We start from the raw sequence: 24,579 nt of genomic DNA, 5'->3' as shown, positions 1-24,579 counted from the left end.
CCAGAACCCCTGGGATGTCCCTGGTGGGACAGCGAGCCCCCCCCTTGCCCAGCCCAGCCATCACTTTTTCCCCCGTGTCTTGGAACAGAGCCGAGGTGGCCAATGGCCGGTGGCCAACACATGCCGAGGAGGTTGGGGGAAGGAGGTGCTGTTGTTGGGTTAGTCATGGAGAGGAAAAAATTACATCGGATTGGAATAACCTGCCCCCCCCCCCCCCCTCGCTGCCAGCAGCTCGTCAGATGACTGGTGAACTCATCACAGGGCTGGAAACAACCCCAAAGAGCCTCAGTGCAAAGCAAGAAGGTCTCCAGGGCAAAGAGGAGCCTGGAAAGGGGGGGCTTGAGTCCCAACAGAGCTTTGCGGGGGGGGCAGCAACCCCTCAACTCTCTCCCTGTATGCTCCTGCCTCAGTTTCCCCTCTCTCTGTTCCCCTCCACCCACATCAAACCACCTCCCGCGAGGTGCAAAGAGCGAAGCGCCGCGTGGGGAGGGGGCAGCGGGGGCTGAGGAAGGTGCAAAAGCAAACACCAACACTGCGTTCCGGTGAATCAGCGCTGAAAGGGGGGGCGAAGGGGGGGGGGCACAAGCTGGGGTGCAGCGTCCTGGGGCGGTTGTGGGGGCGCAGGTGCCGACACATCCGCTGTCGCAGTGGCTGCAAACCACAGCCTGGGGTCGGGGGAGGCTCTGCGGGGCCCCCCAGGAGCTGCTGATGGGGGGTGGGGGGTGGGAAACGTGGTCCTCCTGCAAAAGAGGGGGGGATTTGGCCCCCCAGGAGGGTCTGGGCATCTCTCCAGCCCGCGGTGAGGGGAGGCAGAGCAGCCCCTGCTCATCCCAAGCCCTTCGCATCAGAGAAAGCCAAGTTCTTCACTCCCATAAACTCCAAATCCTTTGGTCCCCCAAAGGCTTGGCCCCAGGAATTCCCAATCCTCGGCCCCCCCAGACCCCAAACTCTCTGTCCCATTAGACACTGAGCTGTTTGTTCTATAAACCCCGAATCCTCGCTGCTCCCAATGCCAATCCCTTTGTTCCACAGATCCTAAATCCTTGGCTCCCATAAACTCCAAACCCTTGGACCCCTAATCCCCAAATCCTTGGCTCCATGGACCCCAAACTCTTGGCTCCACGAACTCCAAACTCTTTGCCCCACAGACCCCCAAACCTTGACCTCGTAACTCCAAACCCTTGGTCCCACAGATCCCAAATCCTTGGCCCTCAAAACCCAAACCCTTGGACTCCCTGAACCCCAAATCCTTGGCCCCCATTAGACTCCAACCTGTTTGTACCCCAGAAATCCCAAATCCTTGGTCCCAACAAGCTCCAAACCCCTGACCTCACAGATCCCAAACCCTTGGCTCCACAAACCCCAAGCCCTTGGATGCCATAAAATCCAAACCCTTGGTCCCACAGCCTCCAAATCTTGGCCCCACAGATTCCAACTCCTTTGTCCTACGGATCCCAAATCTTTGGATTTATAACCCATAAACCCTCAGCCCTCAAACTCCAGACCTTTGACCCCATCATCTCCAAATTCTTGACCCTCACAAACTCCGAACCCTTTGCCCCACAAAGCCCAAACCTTTGGCCCTTATAAATCCTAAGCTCTTGGCCCTCAAACCCCAAACCTTTGACCCCGTCGTCTCCAAACCCTCGACCTCCACAAACTCCCAACTCTTGACCCCCATAAAGCCCAGGCTCTTGACCCCTCAATTCCCAAGGTCTCGACCCTCACAAACTCCAAACCCTTGGCCCCACAGAACCCAAACCCTCGACTCTCAGAACCCCAATCCTTGGCCCCACAGACCCCAAGTCTTGGGCTTTATAAACTATAAACCCTAAGCCTTTGACCCCATCATCTCCAAACCCTTGACGCCCACAGATCCCAGATCCTTGGCCCCATGGATCCCAAATCTTTGGCCTTATAAACCATAAACCCTTGGCCCTCAAACCCTAAGCCTTTGACCCCATCATCTCCAAACCCTTGACCCCCAGAACCCAAACCCATGGCCCCACAGACCCTAAATCCACGTCCCCACCAGCCCCGAGCATCCTCCAAGGGCAGACGCGTTTCTCCGAGTGCTCCCTCGAGGTCGCATCCTGCCACTGCAGCATCTTTGACCTCAACTCGCCGCCTCACCTCAAAGCATCAGCTGCAGGGAAGGGGAAAAAAAAAAAGTCAAAATGGGTTTATTTTATATATATAAAAAAAAAAATTTGTACAATTTGAGTCCCTCTATGAAAAACAGAAGCCCAACCGAACCAAACTTCCTACCGCCGCCGTACTGCTTCGATCCACTGCAAACGGGAAAAACCAAACAAAAACCCCCCCAAAGCTTTTTTTTTTATATATTAAAAAACAATTTTACACTTTACAATTTTTCTACACGCATGCACAAGGGCTCGGCTCTGCGGAAAAAGAACCCAACTGACAACAAAACCCCCCCAAAAAAGGAATGAAAAAGGGTTTATTCTTAAATTCCAAGTGGAAAAATCTCCCCTCCCTCGCCAAGGCAACCACTCACGCTCTCTAAAGTCTTTTTTTTGCAGTATAACACCCCAAACTGGGCTCCAGTTTGGTGGAGTCGGGGGTGAAACGTGGGAACTGGGAATTCCAGCCCTGAGCAGCGCGGTGCCTGTGTGGGACAGAGCCCTCCAGCATTGTACTGGTGCTACTGGGATATACTGGGATGGCCCACGTGGCCAGCAGCATCATTGCCCACCCTGAACTTGAAGCCCTTTAGTGCTTAGGAGAAAATAAACCAAAGCCAAAGCCAACCGGCCACCTCGCCGGGATGGAATTTGGCAGCTCCTGCGACCAAACCAACCCCACCTCAGCCAGGTGGGACCCTCCGAGGTCCTCGACCCGGCGCGGCGTGGCCGGAGAAGGGGATTCAGAGGGGGGGAAAAAAGGAGATCATTCAAATAAATCCATGAGGTATTTGTGACCGTAACAAAACCCAAGGGAAGGCAAAAGGTTTTGTGTCCCTGACGGCGAGGCAGCACCTGCTGGAGGACCACCACGGGCCACCGGCCACCACGGGACAGTAATTAAGGACGTCATTGAGCCACGAGCCCTCATCGCCCTCACCAGGAACCCCTCGTTTCATTCCCGCCCGTTGGCTCCAGGTCCAGGATTGGACCCCGAGAGCCGTTTTACGCTGCTCTGCCTGCAACCCCAGTCACAGCTCCATCCAGCACGGGGAAGGCCACGGAGATGCCGCTGGGACCGGGGCCGCGGGCCACCTCGGGAGCAGCGAAACCACTTCAAAACCCCTTCTGCTTCTCTTTCAAAACAGATTTTTCCCTGTTGTTCAACGCTGAGCACAGAAACCATCAGCGGAGAGGCAAGGAGGACATTCCTACAAGCAGAAGCATCACCGTTCCGGTGTCTCGGATGCTGGGAGACGTTTCCATAGCAGCCACGGATTATGGAGGTGTTTGCAAAATACTCCCCCGCTAAAAAAAGTCTAGGATTAAAAACCAGCCCCGGAGGGCGGACGGTGGTTTAAGGCCAGAGCCAGGACGGTGGCCAGGTAGAAAACAGGCAATCGCAGAAGGTCCTTGGGACCTGATGTTGCTTGAAGACGCTGGTGAAGAACACGTTGAGTTAAGCCCTTGAGTTATGGCACCAAAGCGCCGTCTCCTTCCTGGCCGTGCCGCTGTCCTCCACCGGCTGAGCCTTCTGGGAAGATGCTACACGGACCTGGGTTTCAGGGAGGAGGAGAAGGAAGAGGAGGAGGAAGGAGCTCAGCCCACCCCAACGGGGGCCAAGCCAAGGCGGAGGGCGAGTGGTCACAGGTAGGCGATGGAGCTCGGCAATGGGTGCTGCTTCCCGGCACCCATCGCAGTTCTGCCCTCAAGCCGTGGCCTCCCTGAGCCCCAGTGGAGACGGGGAGGACGAGATGGAGGGTCCGGAGAGGGTCTCTCCTCCAACCCCTCTCCATCCCTCTTCAGCTCACACGGAGGTCTCCGACTGCAGCCTCATGACGAACTTGTGCGACTTCGGGTCCACGAACTCCTCCGAAAGCTTGAAGAAAGGGATCTTCTTGGTGCTCACCACCAGGCTGAAGTCCTGGCGCTTCAGCACGAAGACCACCCCATCTTTCAGGCCGTTGGTCACCGGCTCCTCGCTGACCAGCGTCCACTGCTTGGCCAGCCAGCGGTCCTTGTGGTACTGGATGGTGGGTCCGGCCGTCAGGTACCGCTCAAGGAACGCCTTGGAGGAGGGAAAGGACAACGTGAACGTCATCTTCCTATGGCTCAGCCTATTTCTTTTTGAACCCTCCTGCTCGGCAGGTCCTGCAGGAAAAACATCCCCGGACAGCTGGTTTCACCTGGATGTTGGTCCCTTGGGGTTCCACCCACTTTTCTGGCTCTGTTCCTCAAACCCTTCTCCTCCTGAGGGGATGGGGAAAAAACTCCACCCGATTCCTCACCCTCTGGACCAAAGCTGGAGAGCCAGCCCACCTCACCGTGCTCCCTGCTCACCTTGGGCGTCATGTCATGGGTGATGCAGAACTCGAGGTGCTGCAGGATGCTCTCCATGGTGTGGTAGGGCTGCTGCTTGGTGGTGCGGAGGTACTTCTGCATGGCCCGGGCCATGGAGGCGAAGATGGCCTGAGCCGCTTCCCGCGGGTCCATGATCTCCCGTGGGTTCTTCTGGTCCTCCTCCTGCAGCCGCTTGATGTGGGTGAAGGCTTCTTCCACCGCCACCACCAGCCTGCCAGGAGGAAAACCATGGATGTGGCTGCAGAAGGAGAATGCGTGGCCACAGGCAGGAGATGACCTGGGGCTGGAGGGATCCACTCGCCTACCTATGGATGGCAGGAACCCAGCTTCCACCCCAAAACAGTTTTGGGGAAGATAGGGCTGTGCCACGCAACAGCCAGGCTTGGGGTACGCTTCTCCAAGAGCCCAACTCATCCTGGGGGGCTGGAGGTGAGCCCAGGAGACACCATTCCTCCTACCAGCACAGTCCTCGTGTGGGTCCTGAGATGGGCACCTCATGGGTGTCCTGAGATGGGAACCTAACAGGTGTCCTGGGATGGGCACATAACAGGGATCCTGGGAAGGACACCTCACGGGGATCTCCAGACGGGCATCGCATGAGGGTCCTGAGATGGTCGTCTCATGGGGATCTTGGGATGGGCATCCCATGATGGCCCTGAGACTGTCACCTCACAGGGATCTCAGGATGGGCACCTCAGGGGGACCCAAGGATGGGCATCCTATGATGGCCCTGAGAAGGTCACCTCATGGGGATCCAAGGATGGGCATCTCATGACGGCCCTGAGATGGTCATGAGGATCTCAGGAGGGGCACCCCATGGGGGACCAGAGATGGGCACCTCACGGGGCACCTCTGACGGGCCACCAGGTGCCACACAGAGCCTGGTCCCCTCCACCAGCTCCGTACCTGGCCCGGCGTTTCCGCACCCTGCGTTCGTGTTCCGCCTCCTCGTAGTAGTACTCGTTGTGGCTGTTGTCTCGCCGCCGCGCCGCCGCCGCGATGACAGCCCGCGACTGCCCGGTGGAATTGTTGGTTGTGTTTTCTGCAGGACAAAGGGATGAGGTTCAAGGAGGCCACGAGGTGCCCCATGGCTCCCTCCACCCCACGGCCAGGCTGCGGCGACGCTGCTCCGGGCTCTCCGGAACCAAGGAGCCTCCGGCGAGGAAACCAGAGGGATGGAGAAGGGCAGGGAGAACAAGAGGAGAAGCCAAGGGAAGGGGAGCTCACCCTCGCCGAGGGAATAGACCTTAAACCCGGACATTTTCTTGGACAGGACGGATTTTGGCAGGTTGAGGAGGGCAGGGTTGTACACCGGGAAATCGTGGTAATAGTTCTCCAGGATCCACACGGCCGCTCGCTGGATGCTGCAGGGAGACACGGCAGGGCAGGGGGGGTACAGAGAGACGGTGAGCACCGCGCCGAGGGCACCCCGAGACCAGGAGCACCGCACCGAGGGCACAGAGAGACAGGGAGCACGGTTCTGAGGGCACCCCGAGATGTTTGGCACCACGCTGAGGGCACCCTGAGCCAGGAACTGGGTTGGGCACACAGAGCCGGTTAGAACCGTGCCGAGGGTACACAGAGCCAGAAACAGGGTTGGGCACACGAAGCCCATTAGCACCACGCCAAGGGCACACCGAGATGGTTAGCACCGCACCGAGGGCACACCGAGATAGTTAACATCACGCCGAGGGCACACCGAGATGGTTAGCACCGTGCCGAGGGCACACCGAGATGGTTAGCACCGCACCGAGGGCACCCCGAGATGGTTAGCACCACGCTGAGGGCACACCGAGATGGTTAGCACTGCGCCGAGGGCACACCGAGATGGTTAGCACCGTGCCGAGGGCACACCGAGATGGTTAGCATCGCGCCGAGGGCACACTGAGATGGTTAGCACTGCGCCGAGGGCACACCGAGATGGTTAGCACCGCGCCGAGGGCACACCGAGATGGTTAGCACCGCGCCGAGGGCACACCGAGATGCTTAGCACCGTGCCGAGGGCACACCGAGATGGTTAGCACCGCGCCGAGGGCACACCGAGATGGTTAGCACCGCGCCGAGGGCACACAGAGCCGGGCAGGATGAGGACGGAAGGGTGGCCCATGGCATTGCAGGGATGTCGCATCCCACACACGCGGCCGCGCTGGCCGGCTGACGCTGGGGCGCGGTGGTGGATGGCGGTGTGGGCACAACCGCTTGGGAATACAGGTGTGAACGGGCACACAGGCACCGACCCGCACACGAGAACGTGCGCATGAACCACTGCGCGGGCACAGATCGACGTGAATTCTACGGTTGGAGTTGATGACCCTAGAAGCAGCACCACCAGCCAAGGCACCCTCGGTGGTGGATCCTTCATTTACTCATCTTACAGAATCACGGAATGAGTTGGGTTGGAAGGGACCTCAAAGCCCATCCAGTCCCACCCCTGCCATGGGCAGGGACACCTCCCACTGGATCAGGGGCTCCAAAGCCCATCCAACCTGGCCTGGAACCCCTCCAGGGATGGGGCAGCCACCACTCCTCCACCAGGGCCTCCCCACCCTCTCAGTAGAGTCATTAAGGTTGGCAAAGACCTCCAACCCCGTGCAGTCCAACCATCAGCCCAACCCCACAGTGCCAACTGAACCATGGCACAAATTGCCACACCTACACGGCTTTTTAGCATCTCCAAGGACGGTGACTCCACCACTCGCCTGAGCAGCCTCTGCCACCACCTCACCACTCGTTTGGTAAAGGAATTTTTTAATATCTAATCTCAATCTCCCCTCTTTCAGCTCAAAACCGTTTCCCCTCATCCCATCCCTGCACTGTCCAATCAAGAGCGCCTCCACAACTTTCCTGGAGCCCCTTTCAGTACTGGAAGGTCACCCTAAGGTCTCCTCGGACCCTTCTCTTCTCCAGGCTGAACAACCACAACTCTCCCAGCCTGGTCTCATACTGGAGGTGCTCCAGCTCTTGGATCATCTCCGTGGCCTCCTCTGGACCCATTCCAACAGCTCCATGTCATTCCTGGGCTGAGGACTCCAGAGCTCAACACAGGGTTCCAGGTTGGGTCTCACCAGAGCGGAGCAGAGGGGCAGAATCCCCTCCCTCCCTGCTGGCCCCACTGCTCTGGATGCAGCCCAGGACATGGTTGGTTTCTCACGTGAAGAAAACAACTCATGCGGAGCTTCTCCTTCACCAACACCCCATGTCCTTCTCTTCGGGGCTGTTCTTAATCCATTCTAGGTGGATGATCGTAAAGGTCTTTTCCAACCCAAATGATCTCGCGGTTCTATGAATGCACCCCCCCCCCTCAGGACACCCACAGACACGGGAACCCACCTCAGAACCTCCATACCTGAGGTGGCCAACGTTGTAGAAGCGGCTGGCCCCATCAGCAGAGCGGACAGCCTTGAGGGTGAACTGGGGCTGGAGCTGACGCAGCTCCAGCAGCACCACGGCCAAGTAGTGCACGAAGAGCAGGGCGTCCACCAACGAGACAGCATACTGGACCACCCCCTGGTAGTTGCGGTCCCGTGAATCCAGGATCCGCACGCCGTAGAAAAGCCAGTAGGAGACGACGAGGAGGAAGACGAGCACCATGAGCAACGCTCGGAAGACGAAGACACGAGGGAAGAAGGCTTTGGGGCGACGGAAGAAGAGAGCCCAGCTGCCCAGCAGCAGGATGAGGAGTTTGAAGGCCACGGAGATGAAAAGCCCCTCGCAGGGCGTCCCGCAAGGCTCCAGCTCTTCCCGCCACAGCAGTTGGGGCAGGAGCATGAAGGCGATGGGGGTGAGGAAGGCGAGCAGTGCCAGCGCCCCGGCCAGCATGACGCCCAGGTGCCGGGAGCAGTCCAGGTGGGCGCTGTCCTCCATGTCCTTGGTGATGCGGGTGATGTCATCGTGCGAGATGCTGTGTTCCGACGTCCCTGTCACCACCGTGGTGGTCTCACCCCAGTTGTCATCCTAGGAAGGGTGGAAGGAAAGGTTAGGCGGGGTGGGGCTTCATGTCCCCTCTGTCCTGAGGAGCTGCCAACCACAAAGGTTCCCCATCCCACCCAAACTCCAACATCTCCCATCCACCAAACCTCCAAGCCCGGCGTGCTGCCTGGCGCCATCACCCCCATTTAGACGGTGGAAACTTCAGCCTAAAGTAGGGGGACAACGATTTGGCTGGGACCTTCTAGGAAACCCCCATCTGCAGCTCCACGCTGCCTCGTTCCACCTCTCCGGCACCGGCGAGAGCAGCTTTGGAAGTGGGAAGCACGCAGCTTCCAGGCAAACCCCCTCATTAGTGGGGCCAGAAGGAACTTGCCCGGCTGCCGTCCCAACACACCCTCGCCACCGTCGCAGCGCGGGTGGGTGCTGCCTTCTCCAGCACCACGGCAGAGAAGACAAAGTCGCCAGCGATCCAACAGCTCGGAGCACCAGACGGGATTCCCATCGGCTCCAGAAACCCCTCGTCCAGCCAGGGTTTGAAGCATGGAGTGGTTTGGGTTGGAAGGGGCCTCAAAGCCCATCCAGTGTCACCCCTGCCATGGGCAGGGACACCTCCCACTGGATCAGGGGCTCCAAGCCCCATCCAACCTGGCCTGGAACCCCTCCAGGGATGGGGCAGCCACCACTGCTCTGGGCAACCTGGGCCAGGGCCTCCCCACCCTCCCAGGAGAACATTTTTCCCTAAGATCTCATCTCAATCTCCCCTCTTTCAGCTGAAAACCAAGTTTCCCCTCATCCTCTCCCTGATCCAGAGCCCCTCTCCAGCTTTCCTGGAGTCCCTTTCAGCACTGGAAGCTGCTCTAAGGTCTCCTCAGAGCCTTCTCCAGGCTGAACAACCTCAACTCTCCCAGTCTGTCCCCGTGCAGGAGGTTCTCCAGCCCTTGGATCATCTCCGTGGCCTCTTCTGGACTCGCTCCAACAGCTCCTGAGGACTCCAGAATGGGTCACAGGGCTCCAAGTGGGGTCTCACCAGAGCAGAGGAGCAGAATCCCCTCCCTCTCCCTGTCCCCATTTGATTAATGGGATTTCAGTGGAGGGAGAAGATGTCACAGCACAGGTACTGAACCCCCCGCCCCGGGGCAGCCACAGAGCTGTCCATCCGTCTGTCTTCTCGCTCAGACTTCCCCAGTCTGTTCTGCCCCCCCCTAAAACTTGGGAGTTTAGTGTATATTATTCCCCTCCTCCTCAAATTTCTGCTAGAAAGGCAGGAATTTCAATCCAAACAACAAACTAAAGCCACAACTTGGGACTTTCTGGAGGGGTGAGAAGCAGATAAGGATCCAGGAGGACCAGTCCATATCCCAACCCATCCCCACGTGAAACCATGCCGCTATTGACTCGCTCTGGCCGAGGTTGGATAGGGCAGGCTTAGCCGCCACCAGTCCGGCTGCCGCAAACCCCGTCCGGTGCCAACTTCTTGATGAGGGAAGATGAAAAGAGCTGGAGCCGCCTGCGTAGGTGGTTGGGAGACGATTAAAGCCAAGGATCAGGCTCCGCGGGGGCTGGAGGAGCAGCGGCACCCAGGATGGGGGGCACAGCAGTGCCGCTCATGCCAAGAGACCCCCATGGGGCTGAGGGATGCACTGGAGCATCCTCAGACCAAAGTGCTCGCCAGGAGCCAGGCTGGGGTGATCACGCCTTGGCACGGCTGAGCTGGCATCACCTGCAGGCACCGAACGAGGAGCTAATCCCTAGGGAGTGGAATCCTCCACAGAAGGAGGAGATGGAGCTGTTGGAACGGGTCCAGAGGAGGCTACAAAGACGATCCGAGGGCTGGAGAACCTCCCGTCTGAGGACAGGCTGAGAGAGTTGGGGTTGTTCAGCCTGGAGAAGAGAAGGCTCCGAGGAGACCTTAGAGTGACCTTCCAGTACCTGAAGGGGCTCCAGAAAAGCTGGGGAGGGGCTGTTCATAAAGGCTGTGGGGATGGGACGAGGGGGAACGGGGATAAACTGGAGAGGGGCAGATTTAGACTGGACATGAGGAGGAATTTCTTCACCATGAGAGTGGTGAGACTCTGGCCCAGGTTGCCCAGAGCAGCGGTGGCTGCCCCATCCCTGGAGGGGTTCCAGGCCAGGTTGGATGGGCCTTGGAGCCCCTGATCCAGTGGGAGGTGTCTCTGCCCATGGCAGCGGGGTTGGAACTGGAATATCTTTAAGGTCCCTTCCAACCCAAACCATTCTATGAGTGGATCTCCAGGGAGTGGATCCCACGGGAATGGATCCCCGAGGTTGTTTTCCACCCCGGGCAGCCCATGCCCACCTTGGCTCCTTCCCCAAGGTCCCTCGACAGTCGGTTCCCCTTTCATTTACGCCCACGCCACCCACCCGCCCTCCCCGCCGGCACTGCTGCCGCGGCGCTTGTGGAAGCCCAGCCGCCAACCCAACCGGCTCGACCGCTCCACCGGGAAGCGCCAGGCATGCCGGGAGCCCCCGCATCCCGACGGCGGCGCAGAGGTGCCCACCCCACTCCTCCCTGCTGCCCAACTCACCCTCTCATCCCCCCGCGTCGACTCGTTGTCCAACAAGGGTTCTCCCGGCGCTTGGATGGTCACCGACTTGTCCCCACGGCTCCCATCCCGGCTTTTGGAGCGATGCCGGTCCCGTCGGTCCCTAGAAAGGAAAAAGAGGGGAGTAAGATGGGTGAACTGGGGTGGCAGCCCCCATTCAGGCCAAGGAACCCCCCCAGGCACACGCTGATCCCTCACCGGTGCTTGCGGGAGCTGCGGGAATGCCCGGATTTGTAGGAATATCCCGAGTATTGCGACTCATTGTCCATGGTGTCGGAGCGCCGGGACTTGTGCCGCTCCAGACCGAAGGGCTTGGGTCTCCCCGGCCCCGGGATGGCGGCCAGGGCCTCCTTCAAAGGGGGCTTCTTCAGGCCCAGGGGCACCTTCAAGAAGTCGACCGTCACCTTGAGGGACTCTATTTTGATCACCTGGGTGGGCTCGTCTCAGGAGAAAACGGCTCGCCCGCCTGCGGAGAGGAAGGGGAAGGGTCAGCATCCTGGCAATCCTGGTCAACGGTGATCATCTCACCTACCACCCACACCATCCCTGTCCCACCACGGCTCCAAGCCCAGCGAGAAACGGGGACGGGACTCCAGCAGGGAAAGGGAATGTGGGTCATTTTGGGGCATTTTCTATTTGATGCCATGCCCAGGCTGGCCAACTCCCCCTCTATTAATGATACAGCACGATTCGCTTCTGTTTTTGGTGATTTACACTTTAATTAACACCACAATCCTTATTTGAACTGCCAAAAGAGAGCCATGGGTGGGGGCCGAAGTGAAAAAGGAATGAATAATTGGGTGCAGGCAACATTTCAGGCCGATCTCGCAGCGCGGGGCTCTGCCCGGACACGTTTCCCCAGCTCAGAGCTGGGATCTCACACCCAGATCAGCGCAGGAGCCCCGGTCTGCGCCAAGGAACATCGCTTCGCGTCAGCTCCCAGCCGGAGCCGGGGGAAGCTCCTGAGACCCCACCTGGAGGCCTGTGTCCAGTTCTGGAATCTCCAACATAAGAAGGAGATGGAACTGTTGGAAAGGGCCCAGAGGAGACCACGGAGATGATCTGAGAGGTGGAGCACCTCCTGTATGAGGACAGGCTGAGAGAGTTGGGGGTGTTCAGCCTGGAGAAGGCTCCATGGAGACCTTAGAGCAGCTTCCAGTATGGAATGGGGCTCCATGGAGACCTCAGAGCAGCTCCCAGTATGGAATGGGGCTCCATGGAGACCTTAGAGCAGCTTCCAGTATGGAAAGGGGCCCCAGGGAAGCTGGGCAGGGAATTTTTCCAAGGCCATGGAGTGATATGAAGAGGGGGAAGGGCTTTAAATTGGAAAGGGGAAGATTTAGACAAGACATTAGGAAGAAATTCTTCCCAATGAGGGTGGGGAGGCCCTGGCCCAGGTTGCCCAGAGCAGTGGTGGTGCCCCATCCCTGGAGGGGTTCCAGGCCAGGTTGGATGGGGTTTGGAGCCCCTGAGCCAGTGGGAGGTGTCCCTGCCCATGGCAGGGGTGGGACTGGATGGGCTTTGAGGTCCCTTCCAATCCAAACCCTTCCATGATTCTGTATGGGCAGGGGCTGGGGCCTCCCGGGGTCCCAGTTTGGGTCTCCCCACTGGTTTTTGGGGACTCCCAAGCTGCTTCCACCCCTAACGGAGGTTCGGTGCTGGTTTGCCTGGATCTGTGATCCCACCAGGGAGGGCATCTGGACAGGGATGGGGAGGCAGAGAGGACATTGCTTGCCTGACCCCTTTGGGGATGCCAGACCCTATCAGAGGGGTCCTGCCGAAGGGGTTGGGGGGCTGCAGGCACTGGGGACCCCCAGAGCCCCAGATCCCCTCTCCCAGCCAATCCCGCACGCCAGGGGCTGTGCCGGCTGCCTTTGGGGCTTGGCCTGTGCCGGGTTACCACGGGAATGCCATTTCAACCAAATAAAACTCAAATGTCTTTTGGCCTCTTTTTCCAAAGCCTCAAAGAGGGGGAGATGGGATCGAGAAAGGGGAAAAAAGGGGGGGTTCTCCTTTTGTCCCAGATGCTGGATGCTCACACATTTATTGCTATGGAAACAAAAGCCCCCCCCCCCCATGCCGGTTGTCTAGGAGATGGAAACAGGGCTGGGAGCTTGTCCCGACATTCCCAGCGAGCGATGGGGGAAGGGGCTGGGAGAGAAAGGACCCCCCTGTGTCCCCCCCCAACCTCCTGCCTGCCCCCCTCTTCTGGGCTTTGTTTGCAGGCAGGGATCGGGTTTCTGCTGGGAACAATGGAGCCTCCACGGCTTCCAGGGGGCTGAGGATGGGTTTGTTCCCAGTCCAGTCCATTGCCACCATTCCCAGTTGGATACTGGGGCAGGGGATGGAGCTAAGGACTCACCGGTGGGGCGAGGCGGCTGCAAGCGGGTGTTGATCCCCGTCCCAGCGGTCACCGAGGCACTTGGAGCATCCTGAGCCTCCGGCGGCGACGGCATCCAGCTGGCAGGCGCCGGAGGGGGCTGCGCATCGGGGGCTCTCACGGGATGGGCGGCCACGCCGGGGGTCCGCGGTGGAGCTGCGGGAAGCAAGAGAGAAGGAAATTAGAAGCCAAGCATCCCTGACCCACAAGGATGCTCCGCGGCATCCCCTCCCTGGCGAGCGGGATCACGCCTGTGCCGTGGCAGCCACCCAGCCACGTGTTCGAGCCGCAGCGCGTCACACCGGGCACCGCCAGCCAAAGTCCTTGTCCTGCTGGTCACCCAGGCCAGTTTTCTCCAGGATCATCCAATCCATGGGAGCTCCTCGCTCAGCCTTGGCCCCAGTGAGCAGCCAAGGAGAGGATGAGCAGTGGAGGAAGGTGAGGGTGAGCTGCACATCCCCACAGACACCACTACAGCCCCAAACCCACCCCAGCGTCACCTCCACGCCGCATCGGCACCTTGCCCCACGCCCCGGCACCACACGGTCACCTACTGCTGGATGCAACCCTTTTGAGGTGCCCAGAGACGCGCCGAGCCCTGCTCCCGCACCTCCAGCTCCAGTCAGAGCCAGGCACTCCTGAAGCAGCAAAGCTGATTTATCCACCAAAATCAAGACGGGTTTTTCCAACACATGAAGCTGTGGCTGCCCCTTCCCTGGAGGTGTCCAAAGCCACGTTGGATGGGGCTTGGAGCAACCTGATCCAGGGAGAGGTGTCCCTGCCCATGGCAGGGGGTGGAACTGGATGGGTTTTGAGGTCCCTTCCAACCCAAACCACTGCATGATGCTACGATTCAAGGTAACCAGTCCATGGATTTAAAAGCTCTTCGGCCACCGCAATCCTACAACAAGCAGCCACACTTCAAATCCATCTCCAAGTGGCGCAGGGACCTCAGATCCTTCCAGCTCCCAAAGGCAAAGCAAGAGTTGGGAGACGAAGGTCAATCCATTCAGAGGGACAACAAGGCAGGCGCTGCAGAGGATCACAGAATCACTAGGTCGGAAAAGACCTTTGAGATCATCAAGTCCAACCAAGGGGAGTGAGTGATGAGCCATGGAAATGGCTGCAGGGAGCGAGCCTGGCCCTTCAACCCCAAACTGGTGATAGGGCAGAGGTTATGGGCAGAGGCGTTGGGGCCCTTTCCCAGGGTACAGGATGGTTTGCTCCAGCATGATCATAGAATGGGTTGGGTTGGATGGAACATCAAAGCCCATAGAGTCCCACCCCTGTCATTGGCAGGGACACCTCCCACTGCATCAGGGGGATCAGAGCTCCATCCAACTTGGCCTTGAACCCCTCCAGGGATGGGGCAGCCACCACTGCTCTGGGCAGCCTGAGCCACGGTCTCACCAGCCTCACATTCCTCCCTAAGATCTCATCTCAATCTCCCCTCTTCCAGCTCAAAACCATTGCCCTCATCCCACCCCTGCACTTCCTGATCCAGAACCCCTCTCCAGCTTTTCTGGAGCCTCTTTCAGGACTGGAAGCTGCTCTAAGGTCCCCTCAGAGCCTTCTCTTCTCCAGGCTGAATAACCCCAACTCTCTCAGCCTGTGGTCGTACAGGTTCTCCAGCCATTGGAGCATCTCCGTGGCCTCCTCTGGACTCGCTCCAACAGCTCCACGTCCTTCCTGCCCTCAGGACTCCAAAACTGGACGCAGCACTCCAGGTACATCCATGATGAACCACGGGCGACCTCTGCATCCAGACGTCCAGCTGATGAGAACCCTCTGTCTTGCCTACATCAAACCAGCCGAGCTTTCATCCCCAGCAAAGGTCAGGGGGGGTGGGGGGGAAAACCCCAACCCAGACGGTTTGCAAGGTAATTTGTAAACCAAGCAGCCATCCCGCAGGTCGGTGGAGCTCGGAGCTTCTCATCCTCCTGTCCCACGGCCACTCCAGTGCTGGTGGAGCAACTTGGCTGCTCCAGCAAGGAAGAAAGGGATTTGTTTTTTTGATGGCTTGCCCAGCAGTGTGGGGAAAGCCGGTTCGGCAGCACGAGGTGCTCAGGTGGAGAGACTGGAAATGGATGCTTTGTCTCCAGCAAGAGAAACGGCTTCTCTTTACCGAGCCTGTGGAGACGCCGAGCAACCGCCGAGGGCTTGGAGCGAGAGCCAGATGCATGCAAACGAGGAGGAAAACACATTTCTAATAGCAAGGCGATTAACCATCAGAACAACCTCCCCAGGGGAGGAGAGGATTTGCCATCTCTTGACATCTTCAAGTCCAGACTGGATGGCTTCTCAGGATGTTGCTGGAGCACATCAGAGGGTTCAAAGCAGAGAGAGCCCGTCTGGGGCTTCGGGGCGGTCAGAAAAGCCGCTGCTGCCGTCTCTCCTGCCTTTGAGCCCATGAACCTTCAATCACGAACCAGCCTTTGCATTCAAATGCTCCAAAAAAACCCCATAGATCAAGAGGAAAAAGCTTTCATATTTCAAACAGCTCCTGGTCAAATCCCAAGGAAAATCCTCTCCTCCCATCCCTGGTGCAGCGTGCCCCTCGGATCGGGTCACAAACCCACACCGTATGGCTCTGTCCTCACTTTATTCCATGCCAAAACCTTCTACGAGCCGGGCACGACGCTTGCTGGACAAAAAAAGTGCTTTAAGTAAAGGGCAGAGGGAGAAATCAGTGGCCAAACCACTCCTGTCCTGGTCAAGAGGACTGGAAACGACCTGGTTGCGTTCACCCTGAAGTGGATTGGTGAGCATCCACGTGGCTCTGAGAGGGGTGTAAACACAGCCCTTCACACCCCAGCGATCACTGCCTTCCCACCACCAGGGCCAGGCAGGAGAAGGAGGAAACATCAACGCAGGCACATCTGGGCAGGGGTTTTCCTGTTTGACCCAATAAGCATCGCAGCGACTGGGAAACTGAGTCACAGAGAGGGCCAAGAGGACCCCTGGGGTCCTGGATTCCCAACGCATGACTCCAGTCTTGTTTACGCTCCCAATAAACCCAAGAGGGTTGGAAACACGGCTCTGCCCATGACTGAGATGGGGAAACTGAGGCACACCGCGAGCTGGAGAGGCGGAAAACCCAATGTGAGCCGCAGCCCTGCCGCACACGGTAATCGCTCATAGAATGACGGAATGGGTTGGGTTGGAAGGGACCTCAAAGCCCATCCAGTTCCACTCCTTGCCATGGGCAGGGACACCTCCCACTGGATCAGTGGGAGGTCCAACCTGGCCTGGAACCCCTCCAGGGATGGAGCAGCCACCGCTGCTCTGGGCAACCTGGGCCAGGGCCTCCCAAACCTCAGAGCAAAACATTTCTCCCTAAAATCTCATCTCAATCTCCCCTCTTTCAGCCTAAAACCGTTCCTCTCATCCCACCCCCGCCCTCCCTGAGCAAGAGCCCCTCCCAGATCTCCTGGAGCCCCTTTCAAGGCTGTCCCACCTGGAAGGTCGGTCTGGGGACCCCCTGAGCAGCGATGCTCAGGCGGGAGATGCTGTCGGCAACGCCTCCCAAACCAGCCTGGGAACAGGAGGCACCTCCTGGCCCCGGCACACGGGTTTGCCGAGCCGAGCGCCCGGCACATTTGCTTGCTTGGCTACACAAACACGCCTTGCTGCCTCCACACAATAGGAGTCTTCCCTGGACGGCCACCACCACGCTCCCCCGCCGGCCACCAGCCCCCCGCGCTCCGTGTTGCTGAAGAAGTGGGATGCGGTGGTGGGAATGAAACAGTCCCTGTATTCCATCCCCATCCCAGATGCTGCGGAGATGGAAGAGGCTGCCGGCACCGGGAGTCGGGAGCCTAGAGGTGACCCATAAAGGGTAGAAGATGGGTGCGTGGTTAGGAGAACCCCAAGGATGCTCCTGCTTGGATCAGGGCGAACCGGCGCCCCAGGCAGGAGCTGGGGATGCTCTGACCTATTCAAGTCCCAAAGACGGCCAAGTATCAGCTACCGAAGAGCTGGGGGAAGCCTTCGAGGCAATTCACTCTTTCCACCCCCTCTGCAGAGGCACCAACACCAACAATCTTCCTTCCTTTCTCCCCCGGATGCATCCAGCCCGCACCTCCGCTCGGCTGGCACAGCTGAGGCTCCACCACGAGCTCACAGCGTGTCCCTCAACCTGGAAGCCGCTCTGCTCCCTTCCACATCCAAGTCCACCCGCGTCAGGCTGGGAAAGCGGCACCAGGCACCCAGAGGTGACCCACAAAGCGTAGAAGATGGGTGCATGGTTAGGAAAACCCCAAGGATGCTCCTGCCTGGAGCAGGGGGAGCCGAGCTGAGGATGCTTTGACCTATTCAAGCCCTGAGTGCCAGCTGAGCAGCATCCACCAAAGAGCTGAGGGAAGCCACCACGGCAATTCCCTGTTTCCACCCCCTCATCAGGAGGCACCAACACCAATGATCTTCCTTCCTTTCTCCCTGGGCCACAACCAGCCCCGCACCTTGGCTGACGGAGCTGAGGCTTCTCCACAAGCTCACAGCACATCCCTCAACCCAGAGGCTCCTCTGCTCCCTTCCATCTTTCCAAGTCCACCCATGTCGGGCTGGGAAAGCGCCCACCGCAGCCCCAGGAGATGCCACTGCTGGGAGGAACCCACAAAATTCCAGCTCTTTGGCCCACTGGCACGACCGGGAGCTTCAGAGGGACACGGGAAAAGCCCCTGGGAAGCCCAAGCAACTTAATCCAACTCCCCCATGGGGTCTCATTCTGCTCTCAAATTGCTCAGCGTCAGCTTGGATGCAGAAGGTTTAATATCCCTTCCAAACTGCCAGCTTTAATTACGATCACTCGGGATTGTTCCAATATCCACAGGAACGTCCAGGCCCTCCAGCGCCAGGTCCCCACCAAGTTTCCTCTGGTGTGGATGTCCCAGGACGGGACAAAGCCCAGCCTTTCACCCGTTGCGTGTCTGGAAGCGATGGAGGTTGCAGCTGCATCATCTGGTGGGGATGCACTGCTTCCATCTAGGTGAAAAATGACCACGCTGGGATGCGGAACTAAAGGGAGACCAAAAATGTACAGAACCCAGCAGGGATTTGCATGAGAACGGGGCTGGAGGCAAGGAGAAAGGTATTTGCATTGCAAAATGTGCAGGCACCAAGGGATCCTAACTGCAGCCCTGCAGCCAGCAGCGTTCCAAGACACCCACCGGACCCTTCCCTGCCCCATCTCTCCCTTCCCAGAGCTCAGGACCCAGCAGAGAAGCTCATCCTGAATCCTTGCAACCTGTCCGCAAGCTCACGGAGAGCACTCAGGGCTCCCTTGTGTTCCTGCCGCAGCGGGTCCAGGAGGAGCCGCGATGGCACTGGGATGCCACCAGGATGGCATCGGGACGCCCAGCGCATCGACAGCGAGGTGCTGCAGCCACCACGTCTCCCTCCAGCTCCCCAAATCACATCTCCCTGTCCCCTTCTGCTGCCACGACCACCCCCCAGCCACGCTGGTGGCACCTCTGGGTGGGATGACAACACGAAGTGACAAACCTGTGGTCACTCTGGGTCATAGAAGGATGCAAATGCCAGTCGTGAGCATCCCAGCAGCGTCGCAGGATGGTCAGACAGGGCAGGATGACGGAGTGCAGGGGTCAAAGCTCCCAGTTCAAGCCATCACTTTGATTTCTGCACATTCTCCAAAAGCATCGTCAGAAGTTCTGTCCCCAGGGTGCTGCGGTGACACCCCAGAAGACCCTTCCGTAGCCCAAAGGGACACACGCCACGTAAACAACTGCGCTTTTAGATCTGCTCCATCAGCTCCTGGCGCCTAATGCTTAACTCCACTAAATCCTACCAGGCTGCGGCGGGCAGACAGCATTATCCGCATCTTGGAGCTTGGAAAAGCAGCGTAGAGATGGGATCCATCTGGGCGCAGCCAAGGAGCAAAGCTCACCTTCACCCACTGACCGTGGGGTTGGAGGTGGAGCTGCGCTCAGCCTGAGGCACCAAACGCCTTCAGAAGGCACAAAGGGAAAAATCTCACGCATAGGATCCGGCTTTGGCGCTGGTCCTGCCACCCTATGTCCATGATGGTAGGATCATGGAATGGGTTGGGTTGGAAAGGACCTCAAAGCCCATCCAGTCCCACTCCTGCCATGGGCAGGGACACCTCCCACTGGATCAGGGGCTCCAAACCCCATCCAACCTGGCCTGGAACCCCTCCAGGGATGGGGCAGCCACAGCTCTTCTGGACACTCTGTTCCAGGGCCTCCCCACCCTCACGGCAAAACACTTCTCCCCAAAATCTCATCTCAGTCTCCCCTCTTGCAGCCCAAAACCATTCCCCCTCATCCTCTCCCTGCCCTCCCTGATCCAGAGCCCCTCCCCAGCATTCCTGGAGCCCCTTCCAGCACTGGGAGCTGCTCTAAGGTCTCCCCAGAACGATGCCCACAGGTCTGAGCACTCTGGACGCAGACGTGGATGAGCATCGAAGATCCACGCTTTGCTCTGAACCCTCCCGCCAAGCACCCTGGCTGGGACAATAAAACCATTAATCATCTGCCAACTGCATCAGCCCTCAAAAATCCAAAATTAAGGTAGACCAAAGACCTGGGGCCAATTCAGCCCTTCCCGACACCACGGAGATGGGCTTCTCACCTTCCGCTCCAGCCCCATTGTCTGCAAGTGGATGAAAACAAGAAGCCACCTCTGATCATCCAAATGGAGTCCAGGAGGTGCCCAGGGATGAGCAGCTGATGCCTCCAGACCCGGATCCACCCTCCAAACCGCATCTCCAGGATGGCGCTCCCCACCACCCGCAGCCCCCAAACAACCACAAGGAGCCATCGCCGGGGCTCCGACGAAGTCGCCTGCTAATTAAATCAGCCAGCCTCATCCCAAGTTCTCTCCCTCCAAGCACAAAGACGGCGTAAATACCCAGGAGAAGCCCGGCTGCGCGGCGATCACATCTGAGCCAGGCTGCCTCCGAGCCCAGCTCGGTCCCAACACAATCCCGATTGCTGTGATTAAGCAACAGCCGTTCCCAGAGGCTCCGGGAAGATAATATTTAATTCTTCTTCTTTTTTTTTTTTTGCCTTTAAACCTCCGCCTCGGTTATTATACCAAAGCCTGGAGGAGGGAGAACAGACTCTACGCCCTCTCCCAAGGAAATAAAGCCTCTCACCCCGATGTCTGAGCTCGCAGCCGGTGTCGAGCGGAGGGAACTCCCTCTCGGTTCAGGGCGCTGAGCCAGGATGGGACCAAGATAAACCGGATCAGAATCCGGCCAGGTCTCTCCTAGAAGCAGGTGAGGGTGCTGGTAGAATCCTGCCTCGCTCGTCGTGCAAATCCAGCAGGAGCATCGGCTCTTTGCACCTTCCCGTCCACCAAGCAGCCTGGCATCGGGGTGACACCGGGGGGGACACCCCATAGGTGCCCACCCTTGCCCCCCGACCCTGGCATCGGGGTGACACCGGGGGGGACACCCCATAAGTGCCCACCCTTGCCCCCCGACCCTGGCATCGGGGTGACACCGGGGGGGACACCCCATAGGTGCCCACCCTTGCCCCCCGACCCTGGCATTGGGGTGACACCGGGGGGGACACCCCATAGGTGCCCACCCTTGTCCCCCGACCACCGCTGTGGTCACCCCACGGCTTGACGGCGAGGAGAAAGCCCTGTGCTTACACCCACGCTGGACACAAAGGGCTGAGGCTAAAGGGGGGGGGGGGGGGGCTGACCAGTTTGGCCAGTAAACTCCAGTATGGGCAGGCACACTAAGGAGGGGGAAAGCCAAGCTGGGGGGATCCAGCCCTGCTGTGGCCCCCACGGAGGATGGTCCCCAGGACCAGCGGAGGCAAGCGAAAAGGGGGCACCCGGCACCCTGGGAGAAGACCTCAGGGACCCCCACCTGCTTCAGGATTGGGGGGCAGGAACCTGGAATCCTCAGAACTCGGGGACCCCCACCAGCTTCAGGATTGGGGGGCAGAAACCTGGAATCCTCAGGACTCGGGGACCCGCACCAGCTTCAGGATTGGGGGGCAGGAACCTGGAATCCTCAGGACTCGGGGACCCCCACCAGCTTCAGGATTGGGGGGCAGGAACCTGGCATCCTCAGGACTTGGGGACCCCCACCAGCTTCAGGATTGGGGGGCAGAAACCTGGCATCCTCAGGACTCGGGGACCCCCACCAGCTTCAGGATTGGGGGGCAGAAACCTGGAATCCTCAGGACTTGGGGAACCCCCCCCTGCCAGCTTCAGGTTTTGGGGGGCAGAAATCCAGCAGCCCCAACACCCAGAGATGCTTCACCAGCTTCATATTTGGGGGGCAGAAACACAGCATCCTCAGCACTCCGGAATCCCCTGAGCTTCACATTTTGGGGGGCAGAAACCCATCAGCCTCAGCACCCAGAGACCCCCACCAGCTTCAGGGTTTGGGGGGGAGGGAGAGGGTTCACAAACCCAGCATCCTCAGCACCCAGGAACCCCCCACCAGCTTCACGTTTGGGGCTCCGTACCCCGGCACCCCCGCGTCTCCCCCGTCCCTGCAGCGGGACCCCCGGGCTCGGGGCTCTCCTCCCTGGCTGCCGGGCCAGGAAAGTCCCCGGCTTCCCAGGCCCTTCCTGCAGGGAAGCCCCGGTACCCGCTCCTGCATCCCGGTCTCCCCAAGCATCCCCCCCGCCCTCTGCACCCCAGTACCCCCCCCCATTCGCCCTCTCTCTGCTCTGCATCTCAATCCCTTCCAGTCATCTCCCCAACATCCCAATCCACCCCAGTCCCTCCCAGTACTCCCCTGCATCCCCGTTCTTCCCCACCCCAGCCGGGGTTGCCCTGCATCCCCCCCCCACTCAAGTCCCCCCCATCCCGGTCCCCCAAGTCCCCCCCAGTTCCCCCACATCCCCAATCTCCCCCCGGTCCCCTCCAGTCCCTCCCAGTCCCCCGGCATCCCTGTGTCTCGTCCCCGCCCCCCCCGCATCCCTAATCTCCCCCCAGTCCTTCCCAGTTCTTCCCAGTCCCCCCCAGTTTGCCCTCAAGCCTGTGCCCCCCACACCCCTAATCTCTCCCCAGTCCCCTCCAGTCTCTTCCAGTTCCCCCCCCCCCAAGTCTCCTTGCATCCCAGTCTCTTCCAGTCCTCCCACCAGTTCCTCCCAGTCCCCCCCATCCCTAACTTCCCCCCCTCATCCCTGTCCACCCCCAGTCCCTTCCAGTCCCCCCTCCCGCTTCCCCCCATCCCTAATATCCCCCAGTTCCTCCCAGTCCCTCATCCCTGCCCCCCCCGCATCCCTACTCCCCCCCAGTCGCCCCCAGTCCCTCCATCTCTGCCCCCCCCCGCATCCCTACTCTCCCCCAGTCCCTCCCAGTGCCCCCAGTTCCTCATCCCTGCCCCCCCATCCCTACTCTCCCCCAGTCCCTTCCAGTGCCCCCAGTCCCCTCATCTCTGCCCCCTCCGCATTCCTACTCCCCCCCAGTCGCTCCCAGTCCCTTCCAGTGCTCCCAGTCCCCCCATCCCTGCCCCCCCCATCCCTACTCTCCCCCAGTCCCTCCCAGTGCCCCCATCCCTGCCCCCCCCGCATCCCTACTCTCCCTCAGTCCCTCCCAGTGCCCCCAGTCCCCCCATCTCTGCCCCCCCCCGCACTCACCATCGCCTCCAACACCTTTGTGAACGTTTCCACCTCTCTTTTCCCCCCCCCGCACCAAAATCCCGAGGTCGCCGCTGTTCTGCCGCTGCGGCGGCGGCGGCGGCGGAGGAGGCGGAGGCAGAGGAGGAGGAGGCGGAGGCAAACGCCAGTCCCGGCGGAGCCGTTCTTCCCCCCCCCCCAGCTGAAGCCCCGGTGCCCGCAGCCCCCCCGCCGCGCCCATTGTCTCCGCTCCGCGTTCCCGGCGACCCCGCGGGACCCATTGTCTTTATGGGGGGGGGGGGGGGGAGTGGGACACCCCGGCTTCAGACCCTCCCCCCCTCCTTTCACACCCCCACATCCCCCCCCCAGGACCCCCATTTCCCATCCCTGCATCTGCCCCCCCCTCCAGGACCCCCCCTTTCCCACCCGCAAGACCTTCATTTCCCACCCACACCCCCCAAGACCCCCCTCTCCCACCCCCAGGACCTCCATTTCCTTCCCCTCCTGCCCTCCCCTTTCCCACCCCCACATCCCCCCCCAGGACCTCCATTTCCCCCCCACATTACCCCCCCAGGACCTCCATTTCCCCCCCACATCCCCCCCCTCCAGGACCTCCATTTCCCCCCCACATCCCCCCCCTTTCCGACCTCCACATCCCCCCCCCAAGGCCCCCCCTTTCCCACCCCCAGGACCTCCATTTCCCCCCCACATCCCCCCCCAAGGCTCCCCCTTTCGCACCCTCAGGACCTCCATTTCCCACCCACATCCCCCCCCAAGGCCCCCTCTTTCCCACCCCCACATCCTCCCTGAGGACTCCCCTTTCCCACCCTCCCCCCCCCAAGACTCCCCCTTCCCAACCTTGCATTCCCTTCCCTCTCCCCCCCTCCCAGGATCCCCCTTTCCCACCCCAGGGCCTCCATTTCCCATCCTCTCCTGACAACCCCCCCAAGGACCCCCCCTTCTCACCCCATCATCGCCCCCTCCACTTCAGAAACCCCCCCTTCCCACCCCAGGGCCTCCATTTCCCACCCCCACCACCCCCATCCCTGTGGGTCAAGGATGGGGGGGGGGGGGGCGTTTCCACACGAACAAGTGGTGGGAAAGGGGGGGGTTCTCAGAGTTGGGGAGGGGGGAAAGTGAAGGGTTTAAGCCCCATTGGGCTGAGGTTTTTTTTTTGGGGGGGGGGGGAAAGGAGCAAGAGGGTCCCCATGGCTCCCTCAGCTCTATAGGTGGGGAGGGGGTCCTGACTTCGAGGGGGGGTCCCCACCCGCTCCCTGCTCCTCAGCCTGTAGGGATGGGCATGGTAGTGGGGGGGAAAGGGAGGTGGGGGGGGTAAAGCCCCACTGGAATCCCCCCCCCAATTCTGTGGGGTCACAGACAGCCCATAATAAACTCATATCTTGGGGGGGGGGTGGGTGGGTCACTGTGCCCCCCAAGTGCCCCATGCAGCTGCGCATGGCCATTTGGGGGGGACACACACGGGCTTTGTCCCTGGCAGAGGTGCCCCCAAAGCCCCTTTGGGGGGGGGGGGGACTGGAAAGGGGCTTCCATGGAGCCCCTTCCCCCAATGTAGGGGTCCTTTATTGGGGGGGGGGGTGTCAGGGCAATATGGAGCAGCCCCATCCTCTTAC

At 59.9% G+C, this 24,579-nt stretch overlaps 1 protein-coding gene across 3 annotated transcripts; it reads right to left on the bottom strand.

Moving 5' to 3' along the window:
- Positions 1 to 2,164: 2,164 nt before the first annotated feature.
- Positions 2,165 to 23,126, bottom strand: VANGL2 (VANGL planar cell polarity protein 2). 3 transcript variants are annotated; one of them, XM_054050603.1, is made up of 9 exons: positions 22,970 to 23,126; positions 13,362 to 13,535; positions 11,198 to 11,465; positions 10,982 to 11,102; positions 7,852 to 8,459; positions 5,733 to 5,869; positions 5,412 to 5,547; positions 4,485 to 4,716; positions 2,165 to 4,212 (listed from the first exon to the last, which is right to left on the bottom strand). In XM_054050603.1, exons 3-9 carry the CDS (start codon positions 11,266 to 11,268, stop codon positions 3,952 to 3,954), a joined length of 1,566 nt encoding a protein of 521 aa, XP_053906578.1. In that variant the 5' UTR covers positions 11,269 to 11,465; positions 13,362 to 13,535; positions 22,970 to 23,126; the 3' UTR covers positions 2,165 to 3,951. The 3 variants fall into 3 exon arrangements, with proteins under 3 accessions (XP_053906578.1, XP_053906580.1, XP_053906579.1); XM_054050605.1 differs by lacking the exon at positions 22,970 to 23,126 and adding an exon at positions 20,515 to 20,775; XM_054050604.1 differs by lacking the exon at positions 22,970 to 23,126 and adding an exon at positions 20,268 to 20,424.
- Between the last annotated feature and the right edge of the window lie 1,453 nt (positions 23,127 to 24,579).

This window comes from Cuculus canorus, chromosome 28 (genome assembly GCF_017976375.1).
Source record: "Cuculus canorus isolate bCucCan1 chromosome 28, bCucCan1.pri, whole genome shotgun sequence".
Classification (NCBI taxonomy): domain Eukaryota; kingdom Metazoa; phylum Chordata; class Aves; order Cuculiformes; family Cuculidae; genus Cuculus; species Cuculus canorus.
Note: the sequence above shows the minus strand (reverse complement) of the source record. Positions and strands in the feature narration are given on the sequence as shown.